Consider the following 17,548-nt stretch of genomic DNA (forward strand, 5'->3'; position numbering starts at 1 on the left):
ATGATTTATCACCATCTAAAACAAATTTAACTTTTACTGCTTCTCCAGTAATGTCAGAACTATTTGTTCTCCCTCATCCTAAGACATACTTTTAAAATCTGTGTGTTTTAAATTCTGCAAGATTATTTTATTACTGTATTTTACACTCGTTATTCAGGGGATATCCATTTGTATTTACCGACATATTTACCCTTTTCATTGCTCTTCCATCAGTTTTGGGGAAATTTTGTCTGTTCTTACACTCCAATTACATGTATGTTAAACTCAGGCCCGGCTTGACTTATATTCTTTTCTGTATTTTCTATATTCTTTTTCTTTCTATGTTTCAGTTTATATATTTTCTGTTGATTTTTCTTCTTGTTCATTAATCATATCTTCTCCTGTGTTTCATCTACTGTTTAACCCATCACATAAGTTTTCAATTCCAGATAGTTCTAGAATTTCTATTTGATTCTTTTTCTTTTAATAAAGATTGACACCTGACCTAACGTCTGTTGCCAGTCTTCTTTTTTCTCCTTCTTTTCTGCAAAGCCCCCCAGTACATAGTTGTTTATATATTTATAGGTCCTTCTGGTTGTGCTTTGTGGGACGCTGCTTCAGCATGGCCTGATGAGCAGTGCCATGTCCGTGCTCAGGGTCTGAACCACCGAAACCCTGGGCTGCTCAAGCAGAGCATGCAAACTTAACCACTCGGCCACGGGGCCAGCCCCTATTTGATTCTTTTTTAATGGACTTGAATCCCCTGATTAAAATACCTATCTTTTCATCTATATCCTTCTTTTCCTTTATTCTCTTGAACATATTAATCATAGTTAAAGTTCTTATCATTGATTTAGAATATTTGGGTCATCTTTATATCTGTTTTTATTGTCTGTTTTCTTTCTCCCTCTCTTTTTGTCATGTAGCTTTTTGGCATGTCTAGAATTTTTTATCGAATGCCAGATAATATGTATTAGATTTTTTTTAGCTCTTTTATTGTTTTTTCGGTACTATTACACTTATCCTTTTGTTGACCATTATGTGTCAAAAGTGTTCATCAGAACATAACAGGGACTGGCCTGGTGGCACAGTAGTTAAGTTCATACGTTCCGCTTCTCAGTGGCCCGGGGTTCACCAGTTTGGATTCCGGGTGCAGACATGGTACTGCTTGGCAAAAGCCATGCTGTGGTAGGCGTTCCACGTATAAAGTAGAGGAAGATGGGCATGGATGTTAGCTCAGGGCCAGTCTTCCTCAGCAAAAAGAGGAGGATTGGCAGTAGTTAGCTAAGGGCTAATCTTCCTCAAAAAAAAAAAAGAACATGACATCATAACATAGTAGAAAGAGACCACAGTAGAGTAAACAGATGGAATGTACCACCCAATCTGAGAAAAACATGGCCAAGAGCCCATGGCCAATAGTAGAGGATAGTGCTCACTCTTCTTTCCTAGTGTTATCTTCCTCCAGAAGATAGAGTGGTGGCTGATCACCTTCGTCCAGTCAGAGATTGTGCTGAATCCAGGCTGGATTTCAACCCTGGTAAGTCTCGGTCAGCCTATACTTTGCCCTTGCCCCTCCAGAGTTTCCATCCTAGATTTGGTGTATTTTCCAGCACTGTTTCTCTGGTAGTCCTAAACTATTATTTTGTCTTCTGAAACTAGCAAATCCTTCGTTGTGTTTTCCAGAGGCTTTCTGATTATGATTTTAGTCTCCTGATAAAGAGAATGTCATACTGTGTTTGAGGCTTTCCCAAGTCTCCTTCAAAAGCTTTCCTGGTTTTTCTGTCCCCTACTAGCAACCTTCTGTGGGTACCAGACTCTGTCAGCACTCAGAATTGGCAGACGCTCCTGGGTAAAAGCAGCTGTAGCAGTCAGTTCACCTTTTTGAGCTTCCTACTCTCTGGAGCCTTAGTGCCTCTAATTATTGTTTCAGCAACATTTTGCATCCTTCGAACATAAGATTTCTGTAATCCCCACTCTCCCCAGTTTTTCTAGTTGTACTCTGTGGGAACACTGGTCTACCATCCTGCTTGGAAGTGGAAATATGTTCCCACATTTTTCATCTTCCTGCTTAGTTTTAGTTTATGTAGTCAACTGATTGTATTTTATATGTTCCCATAGGTAATCTCAAATCTTTTCTGGAATAGGTTATGTAAGTAAACATAGCACTCATTATGCCATAATCTAATTATCTTTTTTGTCTTCTACTAGGATGTGAATTTCTCAAGTACAGGAATGGTAGTTTATTCAGCATCTAGTTTATTCTCAGCATCTAGTACCTAGTAAGCACGTTTATCAAATGAGGTAATTCTCGCTAATTGGTGAAGAATAATAGCAGTGGACCTTGTCGAAATAAAGTTGGGGCTGGCCCCGTGGCCGAGTGATTGGCTTCTCGCGCTCTGCTGCAGGTGGCCCAGTGTTTCGTTGGTTCGAATCCTGGGTGCGGACATGGCACTGCTCATCGAACCACGCTGAGGCAGTGTCCCACATGCCACAACTAGAAGGACCCACAACGAAGAAAATGCAACTATGTACTGGGGGGCTTTGGGGAGAAAAAGGAAAAAAATAAAATCTTTAAAAAAAATAAAGTTGAAGGTTGAATTAAAGAATCATCCTCACTTGTTTTTAAAAAGTCACCCTAATGACTAATCTCTAATGATTATCAAGTTTTAAACATGTAACAGGTTCAGCAGTAGAATTTGCTTTCTTTTGAATGGAATTATACTAATTGAAATTTAATGTGGAAATGGAAAAATAAAAATTCATCTCTGCTAGTGTTTGAATAAAAAAAAAAAGAAGGACGAAGGCTGAACTAAATTAATGGATGTATTTTTGATATTTACTTTCCCAAAGCAATCTACTTTAGTTTTCTATTTTATACAAAACAATATTTAACAAAATTGGATAGAAATTCTAAAATGCATACTGTTTTGAAAATATTTTATGAAAAATAGAAAATGTATATAATGCACACGTTTTCTTGTTTTTGCAAAATAAAATGACTTACCGTCCATTTTCTACAGTGATGGTGATTGTCTTTAGAAAAGGATAGGATAACAATATCCCCCAAATTTTCAAATTTAACATTTTATTTTGAAATTTTAAAATTTCTCTTAGTATTTACAATTATAAAACCAAGTCTTCTGTTATATTCCAGATGTAGTCTCAAAATTAATATTAGAAATACAATTTAAAATTTTTAAGTTTTTTTTTTAAAGATTTTATTTTTCCTTTTTCTCCCAAAGTCCCCCAGTAGTTAGTCGTGTATTTTTAGTTGTGGGTCCTTCTATAGCTGTGACATGTGGGATGCTGCCTCAGCATGGCCTGATGAGCGGTGCCATGTTCGTGCCCAGGATCCGAACCTGTGAAACCCTGGGCTGCCAAACGGAGCACTCAAACATAAACACTCGGTCATGGGGTGGCCCCTAATAAATTTTTAAAAATCACAAAATATCTGTGTCTACCATCTGAAGAAAATGCATTATTTAACTTATATAATTCATGGAGAATATGCTTTTTCGGAGGAAAAATATTAGATTTAGTGTTTATGACTAAAAATGAAAGTTCTAATTAAAACAATTATTATTTGAATCAGATTTATTTTTAGTTAAGGCTAACATTGCCAGAATTCTAGCCCAAATACATCTAGTTTCAAAACCTATGCTTTTCCTCTTATGCTATGTTCCCTTGAGTGTCTATGACAGGTTGACTGGATCTAGCTTGTGTGTTTGTACTTGAGCCATAGAACCAGAAACTGCGAACCTTCATTTAGTTAGCATTTCTAGTGTTGATAAACCATGATCACTGTATATTATGCTTTTTAAAAAATCGACTTACATGCAGGCACCCAAATTCCTGCCTCCCTTTTTCTGTGCTTAGATGTTATTAACCCTATGTGGTAACATTTAGTAATTTTTGTATAAGCTAACACCTTATTAAATACTTTATATATGCTGTCTCCTTTACTCTTCACAGTTATTAGGTAATTGACAGCTGAGGAAACTGAGGTCCAGAGAGGTTAAGTGTCTTGACAAGGAATGAATAATAGCAGAGCCGGGTCTGAATCCAGGCCCTTCTGGTATCAAAGCCCGTGTTCTTCCTATTGTTGTACTGCTGCATTGAATATCTAATTTACTAGATTGTTTACCTATGTTAAAATACGTTACTTGAATATTTTCATTTGTCATTGGAAAAGAACACTTGGGTTCCAAAGAGATATGTGATCCAAGTGTATAAAGTATGCTTATTAAAATGACTTTAATTGGGAGTTCTTTCATATGAGATCGAGTTCATTTGTTTTAAGATGGGAGGTTTTCTTGGTTTGATAGCTTTCTAATTTTAGATGAATTTTTTTTTTGCAAAATTTCTTTTCCTTTTTTTTTTAAGATAGTGCTTCTAATGTTATTTCTCATTTCGAGCAATCTGCTATTATTAATCTGTTTATATAGCAATATAAGATGTTAATAATAGAATATCTCATCTTTAAGGTGCCTAGATTAACAATTTTTTCAAAGAAATTTTGATAGTACAGGCAGAGAAATATTTTAAAATATACTTCTCTCTCTCTCTTTTTAATTTTTACATTGAATAAAATTTTTAGAAATGGTAAATATTATGATAACAGAGAGTTTTAAGTTTCAGGGTACAAATTCCAGAGAAGATGGTTGAGACTTTTTTTTATGTGTTCCAATAAAAGTTTATTTACAGAAACAGGCAACTGATTAGACTTCGCCTGTGGACGACAGTCTGTAGACTCCTGCTAAAAGGATATGTGAAAAGTATTTTTTCTCATTATAAAATAATTAAAATTATAGAAAAATAAAGGGGAAGTACACATGATGGCTGGGAATTCTTAACTTGTATGATACTTGAAAAAAAGGCAAATAACTGATTCTAAAAGAATTTTTAGATTTCTCGTGTAAAATTTAAGAAAAGAAATAAGCCTTCCAGTGAACAGAAATCTGGATATTCTGCTCATTATCATCTGTAGTCACAGTTTTACATTATATTTGGGCTGTGTTGTGTCCTCTCTCTTGGCAGCCATCTCCTTGGTGATTATCGATGATGGATATTAGGATTAGCCAGCCCTAGTGGTCTAGTAGTCAGGAGTCACTGCTCTCACCGCTGTGGCCTGGGTTTGCTTCCCAGTCAAGGAACCACACCACCCTTCTCTCCATTGTCATACACTAGCTGCTGTGTGTTGCTCTCATGCTGAAAGCTAGGCCACCTGTATTTCAAAGAGACACATTTCAGGTGAGCTTCCAGGCTAACAGACTAGAAAGAACTGGCCATCTGTTTCTGGGAAAATTGGCCCTGAAAACCTTATGCATAGCAGTGGAACACTGTCTGATATAGCGCTGGAAGGTGAGAAATGGAGCAGAAAGACTGGGCAGTTATGATGTACACCTGAAAGTTATTAATGTTATAATCCAAAGTTACTGCAATAAAAAGTAAAAAAGACTGAGCAGGTTTCAGCTCTACTATACATGGGATTGCTAGGTGTCAGAATTGACTTGACAGCACCACCACCAACAAAATTATATTAATGGCAGAGGATGGTTACCCTACCCCTTTGGTAAAGACTACTAGCAATAATAATATAAGGAATCTTGTAAATTTGGTGAGAAGTAGTAGAAAGAACTCTTTCTCAGAATTTAGATACTTATGTTCCATTTAAAAATGTCATCGTTGGGCCAGTCCCAGTGGCCTAGTAGTTAAGTTTAGCACTCTCTGCTTCAATGGCCTGGGTTCGGTTCCTGGGTGCAGACCTACATCTCTGGTCAGTGGCCATGATGTGGTGGTGGTGGTGGCTGACATAGAAAAAGAGGAAGATTGGCAACAGATGTTAGCTCAGGGCAATCTTCGTTAGCAAAAAAATAAAAAAAACTGTCACTCTTATGAATGACTGTAACTTTTCTGAACCCCTTTTAGTTTTGAAATGTGATGATTCTAGTTGCTTTTATGTACTTTAATTATCTTCAAATATAATTTTATGTGAAGGGATATAACAGTAAAGATAAGAAAATGTTTTGTGTGGAATTTGTTTTTTCTGAAGTGTATTTGATAAATGGTTAAGATTATGTAAGCTTGTTCTACAGGGTCGGGAGTACTTTTCTTTCCTACTTACTTACTCTGTATATATGCGAGTATATAACTGTATATTACTAATGCAGGGCCTCAAATATTAAAGGTGAATTTCCACTTTTTGAATAGTTTCTTTTCAATAGTGTAGAAATTTAACAAAATAATAATTTTATTTTTGATTTTGTCATATTTTTAGCTTTCTAATTATTTGTAGTTACAATTATGTTACAAATCTATGAACTATGGAAAGAATTAATTAAATATATGGGTGTAATGAAGATTTTTAAGTGTAGTTTGGTAACTATCTAATTTTTCTTGGTGTGTTGCCAAAGGAAAAATGGTAGTTCATGCTTTCTTAGGTTTGAAGGCTTTACTCATAATCATTATTTCTTATGTCAAAGCTAACAAAAATTTCCTTGGGATGTTGAAGGTGGGAAAGAGAATCTTTTAAACCAGAGACATTTCAAAAATTGCACTTAATTATAGGACCCTTTTATGTAAATTTTTGATTTTTTAATTCTTATGTAAAAGCTGTTATTTAGACTTGATTTGGTATTTTTAGACATTCATCAAATTGTCATTTCATTATTTTAAAATCAGTCCTCTTCAGGAAAGAGATGACTAATATTAATGTCATCGTTATCAGGAAATAGCTCGGCATCTGTGTGATATTCTTGAGATGTACTGAAATTTTTTTTACAAGTTTGATTTTTCTAGCACATCTTAGGTAGTTACTGTGTTATGGAGAAAAGATTCTCATTATTCTGGCACAGTGGAGCTAGCTACGTGATTCTAGAGAAGTAAGTGTTGAGTGGGAAGACTTGGCTAGCTAGGAGTAAAACATGGACTCTAAGGAACTAATTTGCCTTCTGAAATTTTGATTTGTCTTGACAGGAGGAAAGCAGGATATAGATGATGAAGTAAAGCTGGGAAACATTCTTTTTCATTATTAACCTTGGTATTTTAGAAATTATTTAAAATGCTTTGTCACCCTTAAATATCTTCATGCTTAGAAATAACAGAAATTCTGTCTAATGATATGCTTTGGGATGTTTGGACTTTGCTTTTGTTTTAGTTTTTAGTCAGATGTTGGGTTTAAAGTAATTTAGTGCTTCTGAGATTGACCATCTAAGGTTTTTGTCATGCAGATAGTATCTTCTATAGAATATAATTGATAACATGATAAAAAGGCTCATGCCTTTTGTTGACTACCACTTGATCTGTATATGGCCCTTGATGCTGCAAAAATATATGTCTGACTATCCATGGCCTTTTTTTCCCATTGCAGTTTACAAAGGACATCATTTGTTAGGTAATTTTGTATTATTCCTGGAGGACAATAGCAACTAGCCAAACCTTAGCAGACTGCTACAGGTGGAGATTGAGTTCTAACCTACCTCTTTTTTGATGCAATAAGCACTTTATTACTTTTATCTTTAAATGTGATTTTCAGTTCATTTCACCAATGTGCCGTACTTTCATAGATGACATAATTTTTTAAGGCAGTAGGCTACTCCTACCTTGAATGTGATTGCAGAGTCAGCTTTTCCATTCCATTTGACCTAATCAAGATTAGAGAGAAACTTACAAACATTCAGAAGTTTCCTTCTCTTTAGGTCAAAGGTGGAGGTGGAGACTGTGTGGGTTTGTTTTAATTCATTCTAAGAATACTTCCTATTTTATTCTCTCACTGAATAAGAACATTATACTTATTTATTATTATTAAGAGTTTGCTGAGGATTGGCAGCATTTTTCTCTTGTATTGTCAATGAAATGGACGTAGGAAACAAAAAAAAAATTTGAGGTCCCTCGGTAGTCAGGTTTTTGTTTACCTTTTGTTTCTATTCATTTGCTCACGCATTACATCTATTTATCTAACTTGACTGTCTTCTAGGTACAAGAGACCAACTTCATCAGTGTTACTTCCTAGATATTCTTTTCCTCTCTTTTACATAATGGCTTCTTTCATTATGTTCCAGTTGCTGTTACAGGGATACTATGTATCTGAATGTTAATCTATCTCAGCCTTTCTCAGTCAGGGTTATTCATCTGACCCAAAGAAGACTGAAAATTATTTGAGTAACTATTTTCCTAAATCTCTCTCAAGGATATAATTACTACCATTTTAGCTGCATAGGAGAAAATTACTTCATTACATATAAATAATGCCTTAGGATACTGGTTCTCAAAGTGTACTCTGGAACCCAGACCCTTTCAGAGGTCTGAAAGATCAAAATTATTTTCTTAACAATTCTAAGACATTATTTACCTTTTTGTTCTCATTCTTTAACAAGTGTACAGGGGAGTTTTCCAGAGGCTACATGGTAGGTAGTCTTAGAATAGATTGAGGGGGCCGGCCCTGTGGCCAAGTGGTTAAGTTCGCGTGTTCCGCTCTGGTGGCCCAGGGTTTCACCGGTTTGGATCCAGGGCCTGGACATGGCACCACTCCTCAGGCCACGTTGAGGTGGCATCCCACATGCCACAACTAGAACGACCCACAACTAAAATATACAACTATGTACTGGGGGGATTTGGGGAGGGAAGAAAGCAGAAAAAAAAATAGATTGAATGCAGAAGTAGATAGAAGAATTTAGTTATTTTCTATTAAACACAACATTACAGATATTTGCAAAGATGTAAAACAATGCTTTTCTTGCCATTTCTTTTGTTGTATTGGAAGATAATAGTTTTCCTAAAAATAGATTGTCTTTGCTAATGTGTAATGGGTTTAATTTTTTCTAATTAATTAATACATAAATGAGGCAGTCCTCACTTTGCACAGTTCCAAAATGCACTAATTTAAGTTACTACAGTTTAGTAAAATAATACCGGTTCCACAATGTAGTTCCAATTTGACTACCACCGTGTATTAACTGTATAATTAACTGTGTGAATAATTGCATAAAATAAATTTTGCTGCTAGCTCTTTAGTCCACGGATCACTCTGTAAATAACAAAGGCACATCATGATCAGTGACCAATCACCTCACTTCTTTCAAAGTTTGTCTAGGATTGGTCACTATTTATCTTTATTAGTTCATGCACACAAATCAAAGCCTGTAATTGTGTTACCTCTTTGTCTCCTAGTGATAATCACACTTTTTTTATGAAATGGATAATTGGAAGAGTGAATTAGCCACCAAAAATAAAAGTATGGCAAAGAAATGGAAAGCGATAATGCTGAAAGTGAAATTTGAACATAAATGGAACATGTGGAACATAAATGGAGTTACAGAAGAAATAGTTAATCATGGAAATGTTGACAGTGCTGCTGTTAAGAGAATTTAAGATATACAGCCAGAGGAACTTAGGGTGAACATATTGATATAAATGAGCAAAGTGGTCATGACAAAAAGGATGATGATGTCCCAGAGGAAGTGACTCTGGCAAACCAGTTCTCATAGAATCTCTCAGAGATTTTCACAACTTTGAAAGTGCAAAGGATAAAATGTTAGGAGATGCTCCCAGTTTAGGAAGGAATATGACAGTTGACCAAGATATAGGAAATATGCTCACTCCATACAATGAGAAGAAGGCAGGCACTGTTCAAACTACTCTTGATAAGTTTGTTTTGTGTGTGTGTGAGAGGAAACTTCGCCTTGAGCTAACATCTGTTGCCAATCCTCCTCCTCTTTTTTTTTTTGCTTGAGGAGGATTAGCTCTGAGCTAACGTCTTCACCAGTCTTCCTCCACTTTGTATCTGGGATGTCTCTACAGCATGGGTGATGAGTGGTATAGATCTGCACCTGGGATCTGAATCCGTGAACCCAGGCCCCCAAAGTGGAACCTGCAGAACTTTAACCACTCAGTCGCAGGACTGGCCCCTTGATGAGTTTTTTATAAAGAAGACATAAAATTCTCAATGTTTCTGATGTTTTAAATTACAGTGTACTAAATAAATGTTCTACTATTTTTCTTTTTTTAAACTTTGTAAATACCGGTAATGTTTAATGTTTTGACAAAATTTGTAAAAATCACAGAACAATTGTAATTCTTTACATTGATTATTAAGATCACTTTGTATGGTTTCAGCTTGCACAATCATTTTTTATGGTCCTGCCCTACGGTACAAAGTGAAGACTGCCTGTGTTTAAAAACTTCCCCCATTTAATTTTTAATATAGTAAATATTGATGGGTATGTCATATAAACAAATATCTTTATATTTCCCCTTATGCTTGTCTCCTGTATTTTCTGTCCTGGTTGAATAGTATAACCACCAAGCCTAAGCCTAAGAAGCAGTTAGTACTCCCATATCTCCCTCATAGTTTACATTTCTCATTGTTTAATAGCTCTCATAATTATTCTCTTCTCTTCATTCCCCACTGACTGTCTTTACTTAGGCACTCATCTGTTCCCCTTTATAGGGTATGACTATAAAGGGATAGCATAGGGGAATTGCTTAGGAGGCAGAACTGTTCTGAATCCTGATTTTGATGGTAGTTACGTGAATGAATACATGTTAAAAGTCATAAACTTTTTTTTTGTCTTGTCATGATATTGGAATTTGTGTTTGGCATTCTTTCAAAATAGGGCTTACAAATGAATCGATAAGTACTTACTGAATATGGTGTTCAAGGCATTGTCCTATGTGCTGAGAAAAATATAAACATAAAGAAGATATGTTTCTGCCCCAGAGGAATTTATATTCTAATAAGAGATAGACAACACAAATAGCACTAAGATAAATTATAATTGTCTCTTAAGGGAGACACATGCAAAATGCTAGCTTGTGCTAAGAATTTGTAGGAGGATAATTATTCATTGAAGAGATGGCGTTTGAGCTGAGTCTTGGAAAATGCATTGATTTTTGGCGGTGAAAAAAGGGAGACAAAGGACATTCTGATGAGAAGAAAAAATATAGCGTACTTTACAGATTTGTAAGTTTTCTTATTTATAGCTCGTAAAAACTTGGGATCTATACTTCATGAATACTCACATCCTATTTTATTCAGTTTTGTGCTCCAAAACTCTTAAAAACTTTTGGATCTGATACTCAAATTTCTTATAAGTGGTATTACGGCTTTTGAGTATTTTGGAGTTAATAATTTAGGTCATTTTTTTCTGATTTTAGTGGCTGTGAGGAAGGTGAACTATTCCTAAGTCTTAGTGTAGTCAATAGATAGTAAAGATATAAGTGAAAAGCCTGATATTTCTGTAACATTTTCTATCTACAGAGTGAATTTGAATAAATGGAGTTTTCAGAGTATAATCTTTTAAAGTATTTATATAATACTTCCCAAAATTGATTTCTTCTGTTTTTCCCTACTTAGGTAAATGAATCAACTCTGTTTAAAAGCAATGATAACCCTGTTTTTCCATAGGTTTTCTGTGAAGACCCTGATTGATCGGTCCTGCTTTGAGACAATTGATGATTCTTCTCCTGAATTTAACAATTTTGCAGCTATTTTGGAACAGATTCTAAGTCACCGGCTAAAAGGTAACATTGCTAATGTATTATTTATTCTCCTTACAGCTCTTTTTTTTAATAAGATTGAAATTTTAGAAACCATATAATCTGGTGTGATTTAGAGAGCAGCCATGCCACATCTTGAGAAACATGAAACTGATTGTAGAATGCCTAATCTTTTGCCTATGTCTCTGGAAAAGAATCTCTATTCTCAGATTTATACCCATTTCTGGGTTGCATTATAATATTGAGTGTATTAATTGCCACATACAAGGACTGAGTCATTTTCTGTAAGTAATTAAAGTAAAAACTTAAATTAAGGTGACCCATCTTCAAAGGTTACTAGATAGTATTTTCTTTTGCTAGGAAAGATTGGCCCTGAGCTTACATCTGTTGTTAATCCTCCTCTTATTTTTCGCTTGAGGAAGATTAGCCATAAGGTAACATCTGTGCCAGTCTTCCTCTATTTTATATGTGGCTTGCTGCCACAGCATGGCTGATGAGTGGTGTATGTCTGTGCCTGGGATCCGAACCCACAAACCCCAGGCCACTGAAGCAGTGTGAACTGAAGTTAACCACTATGCCACGGGACCGATCCCTAGATGGTATTTTAATCAATTTATAAACAAGCATCCTGGCATTAAGTTTGTTTGCTTAATCTCTTACTTCATTAAACTGCAGAATCTTTGAAAATTTTTTATCAACAAGTAGGTTAAGAAAGAGGTGTGTAAAAGAGATGCTTGACTTTGGTTTTCTTAAAATCAGTAAATATACTTAAATCAGAAACAGAGATCTCTTAAAATGTAAAAGGGAAAATAGGAAGCTATGTTCTCTCAGGATTATAAAATATTTTTAAGTTAAAAATATATATCTGGGGGGGAGCTGGCCCTGTGGCCGAGTGGTTAGGTTTGCGCGCTCCACTGCAGGCGGCCCAGTGTTTCGTTGGTTCGAGTCCTGGGTGCGGACATGGCACTGCTCATTGAACCACGCTGAGGCAGCGTCCCACATGCCACAACTAGAAGGACCCACAACGAAGATTATACAACTATGTACCGGGGGGCTTTGGGGAGAAAAAGGAAAAAATAAAAAAATCTAAAAAAATATATATATGTATCTGGGGGCCGGCCCAGTGGCATAGTGGTTAAGTTCACGTGCTGCTCTTTGGCGGCCCAGGTTGTCACGGGCGCAGACCTACACACCTCTCATCAAGCCATGCTGTCGTGGTGATCCACATACAAAATAGAGGAAGATTGGCACAGATATTAGCTCAAGGACAATCTTCCTCAAGTAAAAAGAGGAAGATGGGCAACAGATGTTAGCTCAGGGCCAATCTTCCTCACCAAAAAATGAAAAATAATAATATATATCTGTAAAATATAACTGATAACATCAAGAAATATTATGTAGCATAAATCTTAGTAACAATAAATAATAACTTTATCACGTTAATTTTGGTATCTAGTCTTCCTAAAGGGAACTTGATCATTGGATATTTTCACTTAAGTTTTTATTATCTAAACAGTTTTAATGATATAGTTTCAAATTAGTAATCTGCTTTAGTGATATAACTTATGAGAGTCTCAAATTTAATCTGAAGGTTAATTTTTGATGCTGAAGGCATTCAGTTTTACTCTAAGTATTTTAGTTGAGCAGTCCTATGGGCTTATAACAAAGGGTTGAATTTAATTACATGGGGAAACAAAATCTGAATTCAGTCAGTCCTTTTCAGTTTAAAATGGGGTCCATAAAATCACTGATGCTTTTTTGTTAAATGTTGGTTATTTTCCATTTAAAAAGGGTTATTTAAAAAATTTTTGGTGTTCTGTCTTTTCTAAATTTTCTGTCATGAATATGTTACTTTTTATAAGAAAATAAGTTTTTATAAAAGCAAAGGGTATGAGTATTTTGAGATATTGTTGTGGTTACTATATTGTGTGGTAATCATATTTTTAAATTTTCTATATACATTTATAAGTAATACCTGACTGAAAAACACATGTAATAGAGTTTGATGTGTCTTAATGTTTACAAGTGTTCCCTTGATTTGGTATACCATTTGGCATATGATTCACTCACAGAATACATAAATAACTATCAACAGAAAACAGACCATGTTGCTATCTCCATGCTGAGTGATTGGGTAGACTCATTACCAGATAAGTGAACCGCTCCTGCATATCTATCTGCCATCTTCTGAGTCATACCTCAGCAAAATCTAGATCATACACCTTTTGAGTGACTTCTTAACAATGACTGTTATTTCTGAGAAGTCAACATACTACTACTTTGAAAATAGAATCTCTAGTTAATTTATAGATAAGAATTCCATTAGCATTACTAAGATAGTAATAAAGATGATACGGTGAGATTTGTGTTAATTTTTTAAGCTATTTAAGATTAAGAATTCAAAACATGCTTTTGGAAAAAGTTCCTGTATATCAACCATTGTGGTCACTGTTATTAGTATAGGTATGAATCCTGAAATGATCTACAACTTTCGAGATCAGGTATTTTAAAGATTCAAGTGTTTAGACACTTTTCTATATTATTTCCCATTTTTTAGTATTCTAATATATAACAAATTGCTTTTACTTTTGGAGAAATTATATGGTTATTTTGATAGTACAGTATTCACTTAAAATTTAGTCATTTAACAACTAATTTTTCCAATGTTTTTCTTTATAGAAGTACAAATTTAAAATGAATAACTTCATGGGTTTGTAAGATTTACTTTTCTCCAGGTGTTTTTTATTTTTGAAATAAAAGGGCATTTAGTTTAAATATTAAGTTTTTCTAGAGAAAGATAAAATCCCCCCCCAGGCGCAATATAGGTTCTGCTGACGTGGATTGAGTGGAGAGCTGAAACAGTCATCTACTTAATTCTAGAATCCCCAGTATTGAAGAACAGGAGGCTTTAAAAATCACATACGTTAATCTTGTTTGCAGTAATCCCTCAATAAGATGATGATCTTACTTTTCTGGAATATGGCTGAGAACTAGGAATTAATCACAGAATATAGCATTCAAAGAGACCTTGGTTCAGGTCTTCAGTAATTTTTGAACCTTTATTTTGTTGGTTTTTTCTTTTTTGAGGAAGATTAGCTCTGAGCTAACTTCTTCTGCTATCCTCCTCTTTTTGCTGAGGAAGACTGGCCCTGAGCTAACATTTGTGCCCATCTTCCTCTACTTTATATGTGGGACTCCTACCACAGCATGACTTGCCAAGCGGTGCCATGTCTGCACCCGGGATCCGAACCGGTGAACCCTGGGCCTCTGATGCAGAACGTGCAAACTTAACCGCGATGCCACTGGGCCAGCCCCTGAACCTTTATTTATTTTAAAGCATAATCTTTCTCTCCACCCTATTCCCACCTCCCCTAATAAAAGCCACTGCAGATGCTAGATCTATAAGTGGAACATTTTGCTGAAGCAGGATGGGGAAATCAGTCCTTTTTCCTCCTCAGCAGCAGTCGCACCTCTCCCTGCAACTCCACAGCACCACTTGAGGTAGTGCCATGGATCATGGATTAAAAGTCACTACTCAAGTCTCTCTCCTATTGAAGTAATCCACTCAACGATATTTCTAACTGGGGGACATGCAGTCTTTGTTTTAATACTTCTGATATCTGGGAATGTAGGATAGTAAAACAGTCCATCACATTTTGGGGCAGTTTGGATTGTTAGAAAATTCTTATGAATATAAAGTGAACCTATCTGACTGTGCTTTGATCTGTTTTCTGCCACTTATTTCAATTGTGAGCCTAATAAATATAAGAAGATTGCTATTATATAACCCTTTCCTTCGGTTCCCCTTTTTCTTTCTTCCAAGTAAGTTATCTCTAGTTTCTTCAATCTTCTGGAACCCCATAATCTTATTCTTCTGGTTTGTCACTGGTTTGTTAGTATTGCTCTTAAAATCTGGTACTCAGAGCTGAGTAAAGTACTTTAGATAGGCTAACCTCTGTATTTGTTAGAATTTAAGATTACGTTGACATTTTGATTCCCACTTTATACGTTTGGTTCACACTGAAATTAAGGCCAAGTAGAATCTCAAGGCTTTTTAAAAATTGAACTATTGCTTGTCTTATGTTTTGTGTTCTCTAAATTAGTTGCCTGAGCTCAAGTTTAGTAGGGATATCAAACTTTGTCATCCACTTTAGAGATGGATGAGGTGGCTGTAAAAATGAAATTTAGGAGCACTTCTGCTTCCAGGAAGATGAAGTGAACATACTTTTCACTATTTCTCCTACTAAGTAGAAACCCAAACCCCGGATATTATGTATAAAACAAACACAAGAAGACTCTGAAAGGTAGAAAGAAGGAAGACTGTCTAGGGATTTCAGGACCTTAGGAAGGATGTGGTGGCTTCCTTGGATTTTCTGGTTGCCTTTTATATCCAAAACTGTGTATTTGGTAAGCCAATAGCCTACAAATGTCAACGGGTGCGAAAAAACAGTCCCAACAAGGACCTGCTCTCTCTAGCTAAAGGTCCAGGAATAGAATAACTTAGCATGACAGAAAATTTTTAGACAATATCTGCTCTACTTTAGCCAAATACCACAGGAAAACTGTGGCACTATCTGCACCCAGGCCAGAAAAAGCTGAGTAGGGAACCTGGAATTCCACTTTCATGAGGCTATAACAGAGTGTCCCAACACCACCATCAGATTGGTATCAGAGAAGGCCAAGCAGAGAGCTGAGACTTCTTTCCTCCTAGCTAGCTAGTTGTGAGCCTTTTCTCCTCATCTACCCCCATACTGTGTTAACGGAGAGCCTGGACTTCTGTCCCTACCTAGCAATAATGTGTTGCTTCCCTGCCACGCTTGGAAGTTATGTCAGAAGAGGCCTTTTGGAGAGTTCTGGCTTTCATTATCACCCAGTGGTAATGAGGCTACCCCCAGTACATTGTCAATGGAGACCATTCAGGAAGCCTGAACTCCACCTCCACCCAGCAGTAATGAGGATTCCCCCCTCAAGTGTCAATGGAAGCCAACTGGGGAACTTGGACTTCTCCCTTTACTTGGCAGTGGTGAAGCAGTACCCCCGACCTTCCCTTGCCGGAGCTGTCATAAAAAGCCAGTTAAAACAGAAAGTTTAAATACAATTCAGAGTCTCATAACATAATATGAACATGTCCAAGTTTCATTTGAAGATCATTTGTCAAACCAAGAACCAGGAAGATCTCAAATTGCATGACAAAAGATCATCAATAGATGTCAACACTGAGGTAACAGAGGAGTTAGAATTACTGACAAAGATCAGAAATCTATCATGATATAAATGCTTCAGTGAGGAATTACAGACGTGCTTGAAGCAAATAAAAAAATTAGAAAACCTCAGCAAAGACATAGAAGATATAAAGAAGCAAATGGAAATTTTGATACTGAAAAATACAAAACCAAAATAAAATGCTCAGTAGATGGGCTCAACAGGAAAATGGAGGGGACAGAGGAAAGAATCAGTGAACTGGAAGACAGAACAATAGAAATTTCTTAATCTAAATAACAGAGAGTAAAAGTAGTCTAAAAATAGAAAGTAGACTAAAAAAATGAACAGAGCCTTAGGGACTTCTGGAACTATAACAAAAGATTTACCATTCCTGTCATCAGAGTCCTTGAAGGAGAGCAGAAAGAGAAGGGGACTGAAAATATACTCAAAGAAGTAATGGCTCTAAATTTCCTGAATTTGGCAAGAGACGTAAATGTATAGATTCAAGAAAGTGAATCACAAACAGTAAATCCAAGGAGATCTGTGCTAAGATGCATCATAATTAAACTTTTGAGAAATAAAGACAAAGAAAAAAATGTTGAAAGTAGCCAGAGAAAAACAACACCCTTTCTATAAGGGTAAAACAATTTGAATGATAGCATATTTCTCACCAGAAACCGTGAAAGCACCTATTTCAAGAGCTGAAAGAAAAATGCCAACATAGAAGCCTATATACAGCAGAATTATTCTTCAGAAATGAAAGGAAAATCGAGACATTCTCAGATGGAAGAAAACCCAGGAAATTCGTCACCAGCCAACTTACTCTAAAATAATGGCTAAAGAACCTTCTTTAAGCAGAAGGGAGATGATA

General features: G+C 35.8%; 2 protein-coding genes across 10 annotated transcripts in view; one reads left to right on the forward strand and one right to left on the reverse strand.

Moving 5' to 3' along the window:
• Window positions 1-17,548, reverse strand: part of ABCB1 (ATP binding cassette subfamily B member 1) — a 196,120-nt gene that overhangs the window by 142,797 nt on the left and 35,775 nt on the right. The window lies entirely within an intron of this gene.
• RUNDC3B (RUN domain containing 3B) overlaps window positions 1-17,548 on the forward strand; it is a 144,117-nt gene that overhangs the window by 12,470 nt on the left and 114,099 nt on the right. For 5 of the 6 annotated variants that reach the window (XM_044767829.2, XM_044767846.2, XM_044767838.2 and 2 more), the window contains exon 2: window positions 11,384-11,499. In XM_044767829.2, the coding sequence (XP_044623764.1) occupies window positions 11,384-11,499 (116 nt within the window). Of the gene's footprint in view, window positions 1-11,383; window positions 11,500-17,548 lie in introns of those variants that run through there. The other variant, XM_044767880.2, reaches the window with a different exon arrangement.

This window comes from Equus asinus, chromosome 1, assembly GCF_041296235.1.
Source record: "Equus asinus isolate D_3611 breed Donkey chromosome 1, EquAss-T2T_v2, whole genome shotgun sequence".
Taxonomy (NCBI): domain Eukaryota; kingdom Metazoa; phylum Chordata; class Mammalia; order Perissodactyla; family Equidae; genus Equus; species Equus asinus.